General features: G+C 38.8%; 1 protein-coding gene across 6 annotated transcripts in view; it reads left to right on the forward strand.

Annotated features, from left to right (window-relative positions):
- The window catches only part of MEE13 (myosin heavy chain-like protein), a 144,346-nt gene that overhangs the window by 33,374 nt on the left and 91,340 nt on the right, over nucleotides 1–19,632 (forward strand). For all 6 annotated transcript variants that reach the window (XM_089998746.1, XM_089998753.1, XM_089998762.1 and 3 more), the window contains one exon: nucleotides 16,198–16,297. In XM_089998746.1, coding sequence (XP_089854872.1) covers nucleotides 16,198–16,297 — 100 coding nt within the window. The remainder of the gene's footprint in view (nucleotides 1–16,197; nucleotides 16,298–19,632) is intronic.

Below are 19,632 nucleotides of genomic sequence, written 5' to 3' on the forward strand. Positions count from 1 at the left end.
AGAAACAACCGAGACCGATCCGGGGGTATATTATGTCAGGTGTTTTCATTAACCCGGATGGCTGACTGAGTCCGCTCCTAAGGGGACGGTCAGTGACCAAGAGAGTAAATCCCCAAAGACATTCGTGGCCCATGGATGCATCCAACTTCTGCAGAAGTACCTGGGAGTTACCACCTAGGATAATTTATGGTAATCCCAATTCCCCTAACTCCGATGACTGAGGAAGCCGAGTCTTTTGCCCGTGGGGTGGTTGTTAACAACCTGTCCATCAGAGTTTTTGTACCATCCATCCTCTCCCTTGATGAACCGTGAAGGTCGAATGGGTACGACGGGGGTTTCTTAACCGGCGCTCCATCCTATATGCTCTGGTCTATTAGACCCACTCGAGCATCTTGCCTGTGAAGGCGAGTTATCACCATTTATGGGATCTCAGCATTGTGCTAAATGCACGCATCGAGGTTGCTACAACCTCATCATTCAACCATCGTAACACACATGAGACATACTTGTCCAAAAGTACGATCGTACCTACCTAGAGGTACGACTACAATGAGAGGGCAACATATAATGTTTTATGATTCTTTTGGTTCATACATGACAAGTATTGCTCTTTGAGCAATTGGCCTGTGAAGGCCGACATTATCTCATTAATATCTATAGGGTGTTGATTGCCCACTTCAGGGTACTTCATTACCTCTTGTAAACTTATACCGTTCTTGCCTTAAGGTCCGGTTACAATAGCAATTGCGGTGGGTTTCTCTCTAGAAATGAGTGTATTTACAAAGTTTACATTAAGTATGCAATTTCAAAAGAATAAGCATGCAGAACAGACAATCACAAGTTAAGAAATCCTACACGTAAGCAGGTATGCCAATTAAACTACTCGATTCTCTCTAGAATGAGTCTACTCATAAAGTTTACATTAAGCATGTAATTTCAAAAGAATCAGAACAAGTAAAACACTGACCAACCAATCATAAATTAATTACTTCTTCAGATAAGCAGGTATGTAAAATAATTATTCTATCTCAGAAGTCTGATTTTTATTTTATTCATCCAAAATCCTCGTGCGACTTTCCCCTACCTCGGGATGTCGTGCAGCTGCATGCGTCTACGGGTGTAGATGACACGGGGCTCAAGCCGCGGAGCCAGAGCGGGGTTCGATGCGAAGTCTGCAAAAGTTTGAGTATTATTATGACATAGCTGTCAAAAGAACAAAAGGGCAATGGTAAGACCCGCCCTGTCAGCAAAAACTGATGAGTGACAGTGTCAAGGTTCCTGCATAACAGAAAAGAAATTGAACGGTAGTGGCCGACGATCTTGACCAAACGGCGAACAACAGAGACATCGACCCTTGCCACGAATGACAAGACTGAAATGAAATGGGGATCTTCGAAACACGAGCTTTGATTAACAAGAGCAAGTGTCAAGAATGACACTAAAGCATAACCCTTAAAAAGGGTATAACTGGAAACAAAATAAAAATAAAAATGTATTCTTTATTGATATGAAAAACCAATTGCTTAAGAAGCATTGGAGTAAAATACAAGAGGGGCTGCACCCCTTTATATACACAGCTGAAAGAGGACTCAATAGAGCTGTTGGGCACAGTCCAACAGCTCTATTTAGAGCTGTTGGAATGTGTCAGTCCAACAGCTCTATTAAGAGCTGTTGGACTGTGTCAGTCCAACAGCTCTATTGCTAGTCAAGTCTGGACAGGACTTGACTAGCAACAGTCATTCTAGTTCAAAGTTCAAACTGAACTAGATGACATAAAGACAAAAAATAAAAATAAAGGAAAAAAAATACAGAAAAGAAAGAAATTAAAATGTATTTTTATATATATATATATAATAATATAATATTATTATATATACATATATGTACAGTTTTACATTTTAACACTCCTCCTCAAACTTACGGTACAATGAGCGAAAGTTTGTCTAAGAGAAAGTGAAATCGGGGAGCAGCGAGAGGCTTTGTAAAGAGGTCTGCTAACTGATATTCTGAAGTGACATATGGCAGATCAATTATCCCGTGTAGATATTCCTCTCTGACGTAGTGACAATCCATTTCGATGTGTTTGGTGCGTTCGTGGAATGTTCTGTTACTGGCAATGTAGATCGCACTTTTGTTGTCACAACACATTTGTGAAGCCTTTGTTGCTTCAACTCCCATGTCAGCAAGCAGTCGTCGGAGCCAAACTACTTCCATGGTCGTGGTTGCCATGGCTCTGTATTCAGCTTCGGTGGATGAGAGAGATACTTTCTGCTGCTTTTTACACCTCCACGAGATTAATGATTCCCCTAAAAAGACACAAAAGCCAGTGGTTGAGTGTCTGTTATTGGGATCACCTCCCCAATCAGCATCAGTATATGCAATTAAATCAAGAGAAGAGGAGGAAGATAAGAAAAGTCCTCGTGAAAGAGAGGACTTGATGTATCTGATAATACGCATGACTGCTCCCATATGAACAGAAGTAGGAGCATGTTGAAATTGACTTGCTGTATGAACAGCATGTGCTATATCTGGTCTGGTAATGGATAGATAGGAAAGTGCCCCGACAAGCTGTCTGTAAGGAGTAGGGTCTGCAAGAAGTTCTCCATCATCAATCTTCATTTTAACATTAACAACTTCTGGAGTGTCAACTTTCTTATCATCAGTAATACCAGACCTGAAAACAATATCAAAAGCAAATTTAATCTGAGATAATAAATATCCTCTAGGAGAATAAGCAACTTCAATGCCTAAAAAATATCTTAACAAGCCCAAATCAGTCATTTCAAAATGAGATTTAAGAAGTGTTTTGATTGTTTCAACTCCCTGTTTATCGCTTTCGGTGATGATCATATCATCCACATAGAGAAGAAGCACAATGATCCCTGCATCAGAATTCTTAATAAACAAAGCAGTGTCAGTTAAACAGAATTGAAAACCAATATCAATCATAACACGACTAAACCTATCATACCAAGCTTTTGGTGCTTGTTTAAGTCCATAAAGAGCTTTTTCTAAGCGAAGGACTTTACCCTTAGGAATACTTAGACCAGGAGGGGGTTCCATATATACTTCTTCAACTAGCTTTCCATTTAAAAAAGCATTTTTGACATCCATTTGAAAAATAGACCATTTTTTGATAGAAGCTAAGGCAATTAAGGTTCGGACAGTAGTCATACGAGCCACCGGAGCAAAGGTTTCTTCATAATCAATCCCATATTCTTGGGCATAACCTTTGGCTACTAAACGGGCTTTATATCTTTCAAGAGTACCATCACTCTTGGTTTTAATTTTATAAACCCATCGACATCCTATAGTTTTCTTCCCTGGAGGAAGATCTTGAATATTCCATGTAGAAGCCTTTTCAAGTGCATCTAATTCAACTTTCATGGCTTCTATCCATTTGATATCATTTTTTGCTTGAAAATATGTGGATGGTTCTTCATATGAGTGAATTAATGCAATAACTGCCCTATATGTGGGTGAGAAAGACTCGTATGATACAAACTTTTCTGGAGGCCTCGAGATTCGGGATGATTGTCTAGTTGGAATGTTAGAATATTTCTCAAGTGCACATGGAGTATTAGACTCTTGTCGCCTGGAATATTGAATACTAGTATCTCTATGAACTTCTTCATTTTCAACATTAAGATCAATAATTCTTGGATCATCATCAAAGTTACAATCAAGGTCATATTCATCAGATGTTGATGTTAGATCTAGCAAAAAGGAGTACTCAGTGACGTCTTTTAATTTTCTAAAATCAAAGAAGCTCTCCTTTTCAAGAAAGGAAACATTTCTAGACACATATAGTTTATTATTTTTGAAGTCAAAACATCTATAACCTTTCTGGTTTTCAGCATATCCTAAAAAGGCACAGGGAATCGCACGAGGGGAAAGTTTATCATTTTTGTCAGTAAATATGAAACATTTGCACCCAAATATTCTTAATCTAGAGTAGTCTGGAGAAATGTTCATAAGTTTTTCAATGGGAGTGATATTTTGTAACGAAGAAGATGGCATCCTATTAATGAGATAGGTGGCAGTTAAGGCAGCTTCTGCCCAAAAGTCTTTAGGGACTTGATTTCCTATTAATAAAGTTCTAGTGGTTTCTATAATATGGCGATGTTTTCGTTCTGCCAGTCCATTTTGTTGAGGTGTATAAGGACAAGATCTTTGATGTGTGATGCCATGCAATTTAAGATAATTTTGAAAATCTGTGGATAAAAACTCTCCCCCTGAATCTGTGCGAAAAATAGTAATATCATTTTGAAATTTGTTTTTAACCATATTATGAAAAGTTTGAAAGTATGAAAATACTTCAGACTTATGTTTGAGAAAGTACATCCACGTATGTCGGGAGAAATCATCGACAAAAATAACATAGTAAACAAATCCTCCTTTAGAAATTACTGGTGCAGGACCCCAAACATCCGAGTGTATTAATTCAAGTGGTCTTGAAGAGAAAAAGGTTCTGTTCTGAAATGGTAATCTTTTCATTTTGCCGAGAATACAATCTTTACAATCAAATGATTCAGAGTTACAAAATTTCCCTAGATTTGGAAAATGTTGGATTTTGGCTATATGTGGGTGACCAAGTCTCTTATGCCACAGTTCCAACTCTATTTTTTGAATATTATAACAAAAAGCTTTCTTCGGCATTTCCAAAAAATCCATGTAATAGAGTCCTCCTTCTCTATGGCCTTCCCCAATCAGCTTGCCTGACTGGCGATCCTGTACCCAACAACCATGAGAAGAAAAAGAAATATTACACCCATAATCAGAAATTTGAGATACAGATAAAAGATTTAAATTTAATTTGGGAACATGTCTAATTTCTGGAATAAAAAATTTTTTTGTTTTATAAATTTTTTCAAAATCTCCTATTCCTTCTATTTCAAGAGAAGTCCCATCAGCAGTAAAGACCTTTGACACACTTGTTTTATTTTTAACACATTTGGATAGACTTTGATTATTTGGGGTCATATGAAAAGATGCACCAGAGTCAAGAAGCCAAGAAATTTTACCTAAATCAGAAAAAGATGAGGCTGCTGCGCCGGTTGAAGCTTCAGATGAGGAAGAGGCACCTTTGATGAGAGGCTGAAGGATCTCCATTAGTTGGGCCAGGGAAACTGGTGCATCCTGATCTTTAGGCTCCGATCCAGCAATTGCAGCTCTTTTTTCTCTCAGCTCCTTAAGTTTGGGACATTGTGGCCTGTAGTGTCCCGGTTCATGACAGTGATGACAAATAACTTTCTTCTTATCATAGTCACCATTTTGTCGGTTAAAGTGAGGAGGCCTATATGATCGAACATGATTCCCTGGTCTAGACACGGCTAAAACGGAATCATCTTCAATTTTTAAAGAACCTTTCCGGAGACGATTTTCTTCCATTGTTAACTCTTCAATAGTTTCAACAATAGAAGGAATTTTTCCCCGGTGAAGTAGGGCCGATTTAGTGGTTTCAAATTCCGGCCTTAATCCAGTGATAAACTGGTAAAAATGTTCAACATCGAGTTGTTTCTGACGAAGCTCGATGTCTTCGGCACAATGCCACTTTGGTTCTAAAAGGGAAAGTTCTTCCCAAAGTTCGGACAACCCATTGTAATATTCACGAATAGTTTTGTCTCCTTGTGTCATCATTCGAACTTTTTCTTGGAGGTTGCACACGTGTGCAATATCTTTAAGGGAATACATATTCTTAAGGTATTCCCATGCCTTATCGGCATGATCAAATTTGGCAAGACTTGAGCATTTTTTAATGTCAACGCTATTGATAAGCCATGACATTATCTTCGCATGAGATATTCTCCATTCTTTCCATTTCTTCTCGTATGAGGCAATAGCCTTGATTTTCTCTTCTTCCGATAGAGGGACGTCTTTATCTCCCTCCTTTTTAGTAAGAGATAGCTTAGGTTCCGAATCGGAACCATCCACAATCCCCCATAAGCCTTTTCCCCATATATGGTGCTTCATGATTGAAGCCCATGTTACATAGTTCGTATCGCTTAGTTTCATAGGCATGATGGTGACTTTATCATTGTCATCCATCGATTACAAGGAGAGAAAGAATAGGGATAGAAGATAAACAAGAAGGAAAATGAGAAAGAAAGAAAAAAAAAACAATACAACAAGATGTGAAATCTTCTCCAATGAAGTGATAAAACACTTCTCTTCAAGTGGCGAACACTTTTGCAAACGGGCACGGAAACCGAGGCAGCTTTTCCTCAAGATTTAGTACTTCCGCGGCTCTGATACCATGAAATGAAATGGGGATCTTCGAAACACGAGCTTTGATTAACAAGAGCAAGTGTCAAGAATGACACTAAAGCATAACCCTTAAAAAGGGTATAACTGGAAACAAAATAAAAATAAAAATGTATTCTTTATTGATATGAAAAACCAATTGCTTAAGAAGCATTGGAGTAAAATACAAGAGGGGCTGCACCCCTTTATATACACAGCTGAAAGAGGACTCAATAGAGCTGTTGGGCACAGTCCAACAGCTCTATTAAGAGCTGTTGGACTGTGTCAGTCCAACAGCTCTATTGCTAGTCAAGTCTGGACAGGACTTGACTAGCAACAGTCATTCTAGTTCAAAGTTCAAACTGAACTAGATGACATAAAGACAAAAAATAAAAATAAAGGAAAAAAAATACAGAAAAGAAAGAAATTAAAATGTATTTATATATATATATATAATATTAATATAATATTATTATATATACATATATGTACAGTTTTACATTTTAACAAAGACAACGGATGGCAGGTGCATCAACCCTTGCCAGCCTGAGCAGCGAATGGCAGGGGCTCGGCCCCTGCCTGACAAGCAGTGAATGGCAGGGGCCTCGGCCCATGTCAGACACAACAGGCAACGGCAGGGGCCTCGGCCCCTGCCTCACAAGAGTAACAAAATGGCAGGGACCTCGGTCCCTGCCTGACAAAGCTGGATGACATGGGCCTCGGCCCCTGCAACCCAATGAATGGCAGTTGCCTCAGTCCCTGCCAGTCAAAGCGGCAATCGGCAGGGACTGCGGCCCCTGCCTGACCCAACAAGGAACTGGCAGGGGCGAGGCCCCTGCCAGAAGAACGAATAATGGTAGGGGCCCTTGCCCTTGCCTGAAGAACCGACTAATGGCAGGGGTCTCAGCCCCAGCCTGACAGAGTCACGGCGACACCAAAAAGGGGGAAAAAGGGTGCCGCAGGGGTGTATGGACCCCTGCCGGCTCTTTGACAGCCCCAAGAGGGAGGGAGAGATCGGGACAGGGGTGAGAGGGGGCAACCGACCTCCCGTCGATCACCCTATCACCCACAGGGGAGAGGGGGGTGTCGCAGGGGCCATTGGTCCCCTGCCGGCACTCCGGCGAACCCCAGAGGGAGAAGGGAACGACAGGGGCCCCGTAGGCCACCTGTCGGGCCCCCGATGGGCACAGGGGAGGTGGGAGGCCGCGACAGGGGCCGTGTGCCGCCCGCAGGGCTCTCGATGAGGTAACAGAGAGGGGGGAAGTTGAAGAGGGTGGAGACGACGTACTTGGGAGGCGGTGGCCGACATCGGCGTGGGTCGCAATGACGGCAACGTTGGTGGCGTACGCAGGGAAGGAGGAGAGGGCCGGCGCAAGGGGAGCGAAGAGCTTCGAGAGGGAGGAGGAGAGGATGGTGTGCCTCCCCTCGCCCTCCTACGCTGCTCTTAAAGGGCTCAGGGGGGCGATGAAAGTGGAAACCCCGATGGGTTTCCCTTATCCTCTCGTAATCGCAGGTGGAGGGGGGGGGTGTTGCGGCGCTCGGGAAGAGGATTTAAAATCCTCTTCCTGAGTCGGGTTATAAAACCCTATCAATGACGGGCCCGGGTCGGGTCCGAACCCGACCCGACTCGGGTCCGATACAATTATTATTACTATTTTTTTAAAATTGTGGGTTTTACAAGATACAAAGGCATTGTCTATTCTAGACAGAGACCGACAACATCAAGCCATTCAGATCATGTCTCAGTCAGCAATCCGACTCCTTCTCACACTCTTGAGGTCAGAAAATCGAGCCGCATACGACATCCCATTGACAGGTGGGTTAGCTATAACAACTTTTCCTTGGATCTTCAACTTTTTTTAACTGCTCTCAATAAGGAAGATGAGCCCACTATGTACTACCAGGCAGCCACTTCTACCAAGTGGGTAGAAGCCATGAATGATGAAATGCAAGCTTTGCATGAATGTGGAACTTAGGAAGTTGTTCCCAGACCACCTAACAAAAATGTTGTCGGATGTAAATGGGTCTACAAGATAAAGTACAAGCCAGATTGAACCATTGAACGATACAAGACAAGACTCGTGGCAAGATTCACTCAAGAAGCAGGGCAAGATTATGATGAGACTTTTAGTCCGGTTGTAAGAATGGGAACAATTCGGATTATTATTTCTCTGGCTGTTGAACATAGATGGAAGTTGAGTCAGCTTGATGTAAAAAAGGCTTTCTTGCATGGGGACTTGAAGGAGGAAGGGTACATGGAGCAACCCCCTGGATATCAATAACAAAATTGTAAAACTCATGTGTGCAGGGTTAAAGAAAGCTATCTATGGTCTGAAGCAAGCATCTCGCTCTTGGTTTGATAGCTTCTCACTAGAGATTCAGAAACATGGATTTTCACGTTCCATGCTGGACCAATAAAGTAAAAGGCTTACTAGGTTAGAGGTTCAAAATGAAAGATCTTGGAGCTCTGCGCTATTTTCTTGGTGTAGAAGTTGATAATCAGGCTCATGGCTTGACACTCACTCAACACAAGTACACCGTAGATGTTCTCAACAAGGCAGACATGAAAGACTGCAAACCTCTGGGAACTCCGAGTGTGCTTCATCAAAAACATAATTTGATACAAAGAGGAAATTGCTGTAAAAAAAATCTGCCCATATGTATATGTATATATATATATACACACACACACGGTAATGACAAATCTCATACCCATCTACATAACCGAGGCACCGAGAAGAAATCTATTTACTGTTAAATTGTAATCCATATATATATATATAGAGAGAGAGAGAGACATATACATATATATCTCTTATATATGTCTATGTATCTATGTATGTATGTATCTATCTATATATACAACAACAACAACAACAACTACGCCTTCATCCCAAAACAATTGGGGTCAGCGATATGAACCAAAAAAGAAAATCATTCTGGGTCTTCCACATGAATCCTTCTCCTCCAATCATTTCTATCCAATGCCATGTCCTCGGTGAGGTTCAAAGCCTTCGTATCCTTTCCTATCATCTCCATCCATGTCTTCCTAGGCCTACCACGACCTCTTTTAACTAATATATTTTCCCATTTCTCCATCCTTCTATCTATCTATACATATATATATTTATTTATTTCTTGTAATACCCCCACTAGGGGTAAAATAGTCTTTTCATCATTTCACACATATTCATTTTTAATATGCTTTTTATTCTTTTTGTATTCTTTTTATTTTTTTTTGTCTTTTAGGCATTGAGGGGCCCACCATGGTTGAAATGCTCTGCTGATGCATTTTTGTGCAAATAAATAACATGCTGGAAATACTATGCTGAATAAGAGTTATGCAGGGAAATAATATGCTGAAAATACTCTGCTGAAGCATATTTATGCAGAGAAATAACATACACGCATACAATTATTCAAACATAGTTGTTTCCGAAATCATTTTTAACCATCACTAATTTTCTGCACATCAATAAATAACATGCGATATAAACACAACTGGATGACAGTCTTACAAACATAGTTATCAACATCCTCATGTAAACTCGTCGATCAGCATGTATTCGGGTATGATCAGTCACCCAAAAATTGCTTATGTTTTGGGTCTGGTCAGCACCCAATATCGCATGTGTTTGGGTTTGATTAGTACCCAAAATCTGGGTAGTTTCAGGTCTAATCAGCACCCAATACTGCCTGTGTTTTGGGTTTGATTAGTACCCGAAAACAATATATTTTCAGGTCTGATCAGCGCCCAATTTTGCACGTATTCTGGATCTGATCAGTACTCGAAAACTGTATATTTTTTGTTCTAATCAGCACCCTATTCTGCACATATTTTGGGTCAGATCAGTACTCGAAAACAATATACTTTCGGGTCTAATAAGCACCCAGTTCTGCACATATTTTGTCGTTACTCGAAATCAATATACTTTTAGGTCTGATTAGCACCCTATATCATCATGCATAGTTCCTAAAAAAGAACATATGACATCTCTAAAAAAAACCCACCTTCAATAGCCAGCTCGTAAGAACACATTCCATATGATAGTTCAAAAAAGAATATGACGTCTAAAAAAAACACATTCAATAGGCCGCTCTTAAGAACACATTTCATATTACAGCTTAAAAAATGCATATAGCTGGACAAATCTGAATCGAAGTCCTATATATATATATATATATATATATAGAGAGAGAGAGAGAGAGAGAGAGAGAGAGAGAGAGAGAGAGAGAGAGTAATGGGTCCGTACTAAATCAATTTGGTGCTAAACCGCATGCTAAATCGTTTTTTCGAGCTTTTCTCATTTTATTTGTAAATTTTGACAGTACCGATGTGATCTATGTACTTGATTTTAGAGGGATCCACTCTTAAGCGTTTGATTCCAACACATTGGTGATTCCAACACATGATCCAGGTGTGGATTCTTAGTAAATCGACTATGCCTAACACATTTATGGGGCCAGAACCGCATAAACAGCAACGGAGAAGCCTGAAAAACCCATTTAGCACGCAGTTTAACACCAAATTGGTTTATCACATACCCATTTTCCTATATATATATACACACACGGTATGCACACGAGTTCAATAAATCTGAATTTATTACATCAATTTGTAATATTTGCTATGCATGTACTGAAAATCGACATGCCTATCAAATCTGATCATGAAATAGTCTCTACATGTCCAATGCATGATTTCAATAGATAGCCAGGTATAAAATCAGAATTTTGGCACATAGTAAAAATCATACAACAACAACAACAACAACAACAACAACAACTACGCCTTCATCCCAAAACAATTGGGGTCGGCGATATGAACCAAAAAAGAAAATCATTCTGGGTCTTCCACATGAATCCTTCTCCTCCAATCATTTCTATCCAATGCCATGTCCTCGGTGAGGTTCAAAGCATTCATATCCTTTCCTATCACCACCATCCATGTCTTCCTAGGCCTACCCCGACCTCTTTTAACTAATATATTTTCCCATTTCTCCATCCTTCTAACTGGAGCATCATTAGGCCTTCGCCGAATATGTCCAAACCACCGTAAACGATTCTCTCTCATCTTATTTTCAATGGGTGCAACACTTATCTTCTTACGTCTTATTCCGAATCTTATCTTTTATTGTATTTCCACACATCCATCTCAGCATACACATCTCAGCTTCACTCATTTTTTGAATATGATGTCTCTTGGCAGCCCAACATTCCGTACCATATAGTAAAGCGGACCTAATAGTCGTCCTATAAAACTTTCCCTTCAACCGCAATGGCATTCTACGATCGCACAACACTCCAGTTGCACTCTTCCATTTCATCCACCCAACGTTTATCCTATGATTTACATCTCCATCAATTTCTCCATACTTTTGAATGATAGATCCCACATATTTGAAACAATCATCCACCGATATTTCTTGCTCACCAAGCTTCACTCCACTCCCATCACTACTTCGTTGCTTACTAAATCGACATCCCATGTATTCTGTCTTACTTTTACTCAACTTAAAACCTCTTGCTTCCAATGTCTGTCTCCATAATTCTAACTTAGCATTAACCCCAGCTTTAGACTCATCCATCAAAACAATATCATCAACAAACAACATACACCACAACACATTTTCTTGAATTGGTCTCGTAAGCTCATCCATCACTATAGCCAATAGGAAAGGGCTTAAAGCAGATCCTTGATGTAACCAAATCGTTATAGGAAAATTGGTTGTCACCCCTCCATAAGTGCGGACATTGGTTACTACTCTTTCATACATATCTTTAATTATACTAATGTACTTGAGAGAAACACCTTTCTTCATCATTGTCCACCAGAGAACGTCCCTAGGTACTTTATCATATGCCTTCTCCAAATCAATAAAAACCATATGCAAATCTTTGTTCCTCTCTCTATTTCTCTCAATAAGTTGTCTAAGAAGATGTATAGCTTCCAGGCATAAAACCAAATTGATTCTCCGATATCATGACAACCTTTCTCAACCTAGACTCAATCACCCTCTCCCAAAGTTTCACAGTATGACTCATGAGTTTTATACCACGATAGTTTGTGCAATCTTGTATATCACCCTTATTCTTATATAGATGCACCAAAGTACTCTTCCTCCACTCATTAGGCATCTTATTTGTCCGCCAAATCTTGTTAAAAAGATTTGTCAACCATTCTAAACCTTTCTCTTCCAAGCATTTCCAAGCCTCGATAGGAATATCATCTGGGCCAACTGCCCTTTTTGATTTCATTTTCTTCAAAGCCTCTGCAATTTCTTTCTTTTGAATCTTGCGCATGAAGTCACGATTCATCTCATGAAAAGGAATGGAGAAGTCTTCCAGATCCTGAGCATGACTTTCATTAAATAGCTTATCAAAGTAATCTTTCCATCTCTCCTTAATCTCCTCATCTTTGACTAAAACCCTTTGTGTTTCATCTTTGATACATCTAACCATACCCAGATCCCTCGATTTCCTATCTCTCATCTTTGCAAGCCTATAAATATCCTTCTCGCCCTCTTTGGTATCCAACTTGTCATAAACCTCCTTATATACCTTATCCCTCGCGTTCCGAACTACTTTTTTAGCTTCCTTCTTTGCTATCATATACTTCTCCCAATTCTCATTATCACGACTCTTACTTAGATTTCTATAACACTCTCTTTTAACCTTAATAGCTAATTTGACATCCTCGTTCCACCACGATGTATCCTTACCTAGCGGTGCACCGCCTTTAGACTCACCCAATACCTCCTTAGCCATATTTCTCATGCCACTTATTCCACATTGATTCTGAATCCTCCTCGAGACACCAATCAACTTCCTTAACTACCCGCTCTACAAACATTCCTTGTTTAGCTCCTTTCAGTGCCCACCACTTAATTCTAGGATCTATTCTATGTCTATCCCTTTTGCGGCATTGTCTAATTCTAAGATCTAAAATTAAGACTCTATGTTGTGTAGCTACACTTTCTCCCGGTATAACCTTACAATCCATGCAACAACCCCTATCTCTCTTTCTAAGTAGGAAAAAATCTATCTCACTCGTATTAACCCCACTTTTAAATGTTACTAGGTGAGACTCCCTCTTCCTAAACCAAGTGTTTGCTAAGATCATATCATAGGACAAACCAAAATCTAAAATTCTTTCTCCACTTTCGTTTCTTTCTCCTATACCATAGCCCCATAGCCTCCATGGTTACTCTCAAATCCATCCCTACTAATGCCTACATGCCCATTAAGGTCACTGCCGATGAAAAGCCTTTCTCCATAAGATATCCCTTGTACTACTCCATCTAAATCTTCCCAAAATTGACGCTTAATGGAATCATCTAAACCTACTTGAGGTGCATAAACACTAATAATATTAATAATATCCGTACCTAATACTAATTTAATAAGTAAAATCCTATCACCCTTCCTACGGACCTCAACTACATTATCTATAAACTCACGACTCATAACAATCCCTACTCCATTCCTATTCCTATTTATTCCTCTATACCAAATCTTATATCCCCAAGGTTCTATCACTTTTGCTTTCTCACCTACCCGTTTGGTCTCTTGTAGACATAAAATATCAATCTTTCTCCTACACATAACATCTACTAACTCTACCAACTTACCAGTTAAAGACCCTATGTTCCAAGTGGCTAACCTAATTTTATGGTCTTGGACTAACTTCTTTACCCCCACCCGTCCAACAAAGTGAGGGAACCCTTGCCTATTTGAAACAACACCCGGGCGCCGGTGTGACGCGTCGCTTCCGGTCGACGACCTAGCAACCCTTGCCCATTTATCACTGCCTCCGAGCCTATAGAGTACAACGCGTTGCTCAGTAGAGAACGCCCCAACAAAATTCTCAGATTGGTTCATATTCATTGGGTATGACTAAGTTTTTATGCTGGCTGTCACAGGCCTACCGCAACCCTCCTTTATCCGGGCTTGGGACCGACAGTGCATTACTAAACAATTATACACAGGCGAAGTTCATAGTAAAAATCATCCTTCATAAATAAAATCATCCTTCATAAAAAAGTAAATTCATATATATGTATATTTGAAAGCATGTAATTTCTATATAAATATAAAATTAGATTTTTTTTCTTTTTTCACCAAAAACATCACTTAAACCTGATTTAGGCTATTTTCCCCCGTTTGAATCAATAGAGGAACTCGTACCTTCGATCAGAGATGAAAAAAGAGCGAAAAATTCATCGGATGCCCGAAACGGAACGAGAACTCTTTTCTTCCTTCTTTCCTTACCTTTTTGCCTTTCTCTCTCTTCTCCCACGAGTTTTTCTCTCTCTCTTTCTCTTTTTTGCTTCTATTTTTTTTTATTCTTACATAGTTGTGGGCTCCTTTAGAGGGTGACGCCCCTCTAGGGTTTCCCATTTGGTTAAGGATAGAGTTCTACCAGTGTAGAACTCTATCTCTAACATCTTTCCTCCCTTGTCTTTTCTACTTTTTTATTTTATTATTTTTACTATTTTACTTTATCCACATTTGTGCTCTTCTAGAGGTTGATGCCCCCCCTCGAGAATCCCTACATAATAGGTAGAGTTCTACAAATGTAAAACTCTGCCATATCCAAAATAAATTTTCAAAATTTATTAATTTTTAATAATTAATTAATTATTTATTAAATAATAATTTTTCAAAAAGTTTCTGAGGGTATCTTCTCCCTTTGGGAGTCTTTTTAACTTGGAATGTCACTCAATTTAACTTATATATTGAATTTAAAACTTTAAATTGGTTGAAATTGGACTTCAGATTCGGATCCAAGATCCAAACTCATATCTAATATCCATATGGATCTCAGCCTAGACCAGATCATAATTAATATGGGTCTTGGATTTGGTCCAGATCCATATTAACTTGTATCAAATGGATCCGATCCGATCCAATCCAATTCAGAACTGGTCACAGGCGGGTCATTTTTGAAAAAATGCGATTTTTGGGCCAACCATAGCTCAAATCTAGAAAAACAAAATATCAATATTTTCAGAATTTTGAGACGCATCTAATGATATATTATTTGATTTTTGCCTAAATTTAATCCGAATTTCGCTTGATTTTAATGGTCAAAAATAAAAAGTTTGACCATGTCTTAATTGACTTGTTTAGGTTTTGTCAATGGGTCATGGGTTACGCCCAGACTCACTGGATGCCACCTAAAAATCAAAGATTTCTATCAACTTTAAAAATACTTAGTCAAATTTTCAGAGAGTTTAAAATGATAGAAAACACACGATATTACACATTTAGTCCAATACTTTTTACCCTTTTCATTTGTTTCATCATAGTTTCAATTAACGTACAGTTGAGAATTTAACTTAATGAGAAATGGAACAAAGAGCTGCATAATCAGCCTTTTTTCTTTTTGTGCATACTGCATACCAATGGAATTCGAACACCCGACTATCATTCACCAATGAGGTTCACTATAATTTATTGCATTATTTCATTCTTAGTTTGCTTGCACAAAAGATGAAAAAGTATTTTCTTTCTTCTATGTTGATTCTATTTATCTTTCATATAAATCTTTTTCATCTTTATTCATAATGCACCTAACCTGATCAAATTCTACACTTTTATTTCTATCCTTATCCTGAATGCACTTAAAGGATCATGGCACCTGTATCATTTGTTTTGATGTTTACACTGATATGCAATGATAACTGAGGTGCATGACCAGTTTTGATTCAAGAAGTTGAAAGGAACGGAGCAATTACCTCTCCAATTTGTCTTTTTTATGGTTATCATTATGTTATGAGCTTGTGCTATGGAATTCTGTTACATGCATGGTCTTGTGTTAAAACCATACAACTGATGACTTCGCTTCAAGCATTTGCTCAGACATGGTTGATTATAGATTGAATGCTTGCATCTTAGTGTTGATGTTGTAATCACTATCGTTTCCAGCATTTAATCCGAAGTTTTTGACAGGTTTGAGGTTTTAACAAAACATTTTGCTCAACAAAAGGCACAGAATGTTGAACTACAGAAGGAGTTGACAATATTGAAAGAAAAAATGGACTTGGAGAAGGTACACTATTAGATCTTTTCAGTATGTCAGGCGACTTCAATTTTATATGTACAAGTGTTTCATGTTTTTGATGGTGGATTGAAGCATGTATAATTAGTTTATCAACAAACATGTTAAGATGACACTGCAGCAAAACTTTAAAGTATTGGCAGAACTCACATTTTTTAACTGCCAAATTATATACTGTAAAAAGGGGATCCTACTGTTAAAGTATATATATATATATATATATATATATATATATATATATATATATATATATACAAAGGTGTAATAGGTACTGCCCATTAGGGGTATTTTTGTCATTTCAGCCAACTGTAATAGACTGTGCCCATTAGGGGAACATTTATCTTTTTCTTTTTCCCTTTTCATAGGGGATATTTGGTAGTTGTTGGGAGCTCCCAACAATTCTATTACTAGTAGTTGGGAGCATCCCAACAGCTCTATTGAGCTTCCTTGTATATAAAGGGGATCTCCCAATCCTCTCAATGTATGCTAGTGTTAAGCAATTATTCTGATAAGGATTTAAATATTTTACCTCTCGTCTCTTGCCCATTAGTGACGTTGTGTGTATGTTCTTGTATTTGACCCATAAGTGGTCCTTGTTTATGCACACTTTAGTCTGTTTGTAAAGCCCATAAGAGGCATTCTATTGTTCTTTTTGTATTTCATTACATGGTATCCGAGCTAGAGGAATCTTGGAAGCGAAGAAGATGAAGCATCCACTCAAAAGTACGTGAAGAATGAACGAGTGTTCATGAACTTCATTGCTTCGAAAAGCACTTCATCAACCTCTTCGCCTCTTCTATCTCTCTCTTTGAGAGGGCCGATGAAGTTTGAGTTTTTATCAAACAAACCTACCTATTTATGAGCATGCTAGAATAGGGATTTGGTTTTGATCATTGACCTCATTAATATGGCATGTAATTTGCGTATTTTCACAATTCATTGTGAATATGGGATGAAGGATTAGTACAAGCATGTTTTTGAGGACGAATCTGCACGTGCATGATTTTGTATCATGTGCTTATATGTATTTCTGAGCAGCGGAGATTAATAGGCATGCAACTGAAGTTTCAATATGCATCATGGAACCGAGATATGTGTTTTCGATATGTTAGAATATAAGGCTGATTCTATAGTATGGGAATCTTGGACATTGCGGTTTTGGAGAATTGTGAGGATACTAAAACTCCTTGTGCATTGTTGTTACCCCTGAACCCGATTTTGAGGTTCTTCTCTTGGCCACTGTTTTAATGCGAATCCACCACTTTGCCTGGGGGTGGTTATTAAGTGTCGTGAAATAGGTTGGACCCGTTTGGGTCTGATCCAGACCCGAACTGGGTTTTGGGTGTTTGACGTCCTTGCAGTGTCATTCTTGTAATATTGTATTTACTACAAAATTGTTTTGTAACCTGTGCTGCGTATAAATATCAACTATTAGGTCACGTATGAATATGAAAATACGTGAGCCTATTGCAGCTCATAACGCCCTGTCGTCTTTCTCTTCTTCCACCTTCTTTTCTTCTTTATTGCTCCTATTGCAGATCAGCTTTGGCGGAGACTCAAGATCTAACATATTAGAGCGTAGTTGGATCTAGGGCTTGGTATTGTTTCCAAAAGGTATGAACATAGAGATTAATGTCTGCCTTTAATCAGGAAATTCCCCCCTTCATCGTTTCTTGGTTTTTCTTCTCTGGTGAAATCTGGGTTATCATATTATTTCCTTAAATACGATCTCTTCTCCACATCCCCATGCTGGTCGTGTTCTCGTTTGAAACACGCTCTCCTTTTTAAAAATCTATTCTTCCTTCAAATCGGATGCAACATGCAACATCCTTTCTTCCCAAATCTTGACCTTCTCTTCTCTTTTGGAAGTTTTTCACGTGTCTCTAAAACGACCCATCATATACAGATTTTGAAACTTGTGCTTTCTTGAATTGTCAGTTTGGAAACCATTTGCTGTGATCCTTCATCTTATAATCACGATTTCTTTGATTTCTGTTTTCTTATTCTCTCATCTGTTTTCTAATTCTTGATAAGTCTGAAAAAATTGATTCTTGATAAATCTGAAAACACGATTTTATCGTGATCCTCGTGTAATAACCTTTTCTTAAAGGTCTATTAATGCTAATCGAACACGGTGTGTTCAAATGATCCAGTTCATGAACATTAAAGTTCATAGCAATATTCACGTGATCTGATCCCGGTTATAAAAAAAGAAAAAAAAAGAAAAAAAAAAGAAAATGGGCAGATTCGAATTCGGTTCTAACATGTTCTCTTGCTTCTCTCTTTGAGTATTTTCCCTTCATATTTATGTATCCTGTAATTATGGATTCTTCTTCAACTCAATCCGGTCTATCCTCAAACTTCCTTAGCCAGCTTGTCTATGAGAAATTAAACAATTCAAATTTCTTGACTTGGAAGAGACAAATAGTTCATTTTATCAGGAGCCAAGATCTCTTTGGTCATCTGGATGAATCAATTCTAGTCCCACCAGAGTTCATCGCAAAGGGGAAAATAGATGCACAAGGAGCTGCATCTACTAAACTTGTTCATGAAGAAAGACCATTACAGATTATGTTACTTGGATGAAGAAAGATCAGGCATTAATTGCATACATCACATCTACCCTGTCTCATGAAGTGCTAGTTGCTATTCCCGATGACTGCACTACGATGGAATTGTGAAACAGGTTGATGCAGACATATTCTCAGATATCTGAAGCTAGCGTCCTGTTTCTCAAGCGTGAATTCCAGCTTCTCAAAAAGGGCAGTCTATCCATCATGGAATATTTGAACAAGATAAAGACCATTACAGATCAACTTGCCGTCATTGGATGTGAAGTGCCGGACAAGTATAAAGTACAACAGACGTTGAATAGTTTGGGCCCAGATTATCACGTATTGGTGACATCATTGTTGTGCTTGCCCATTCTTTACATATTTGAGGACATCCGGGCAAAACTTTTACAGTATGAAATGTCGTTGAAAGGTATTGCTGAAGATTCTGGCGCGCAATCTGATTCCCAAGATGTTTTGGCTACTCGGTTCTCTTTTGGTCGTGGTCGTGGAGGAAATAGTTTTAGAGGAGGAAGAGGTCGTGGCAGGTTTGCTGGTCCAGGTTTGCTTCCCACACCCAATATGCTGTTCAATTCCAATACGAGGAACCAAAATCAAAGAGTTGTTCCAACATGTTACCTGTGTAATAAAAAGGGACATATTAAAGCAAATTGCTGGTTTAATCCCTAAACTAAAGGAAAGTTGCAAAACACGGAGAGCAAGAAGGAAGATAATGTTACCAAAACCGATAGAGAAGTAAAACAACTTTTGCTC

This window comes from Nuphar pumila, chromosome 1 (genome assembly GCF_984573655.1).
Source record: "Nuphar pumila chromosome 1, dmNupPumi1.hap1.1, whole genome shotgun sequence".
Taxonomy (NCBI): Eukaryota; Viridiplantae; Streptophyta; class Magnoliopsida; order Nymphaeales; family Nymphaeaceae; genus Nuphar; species Nuphar pumila.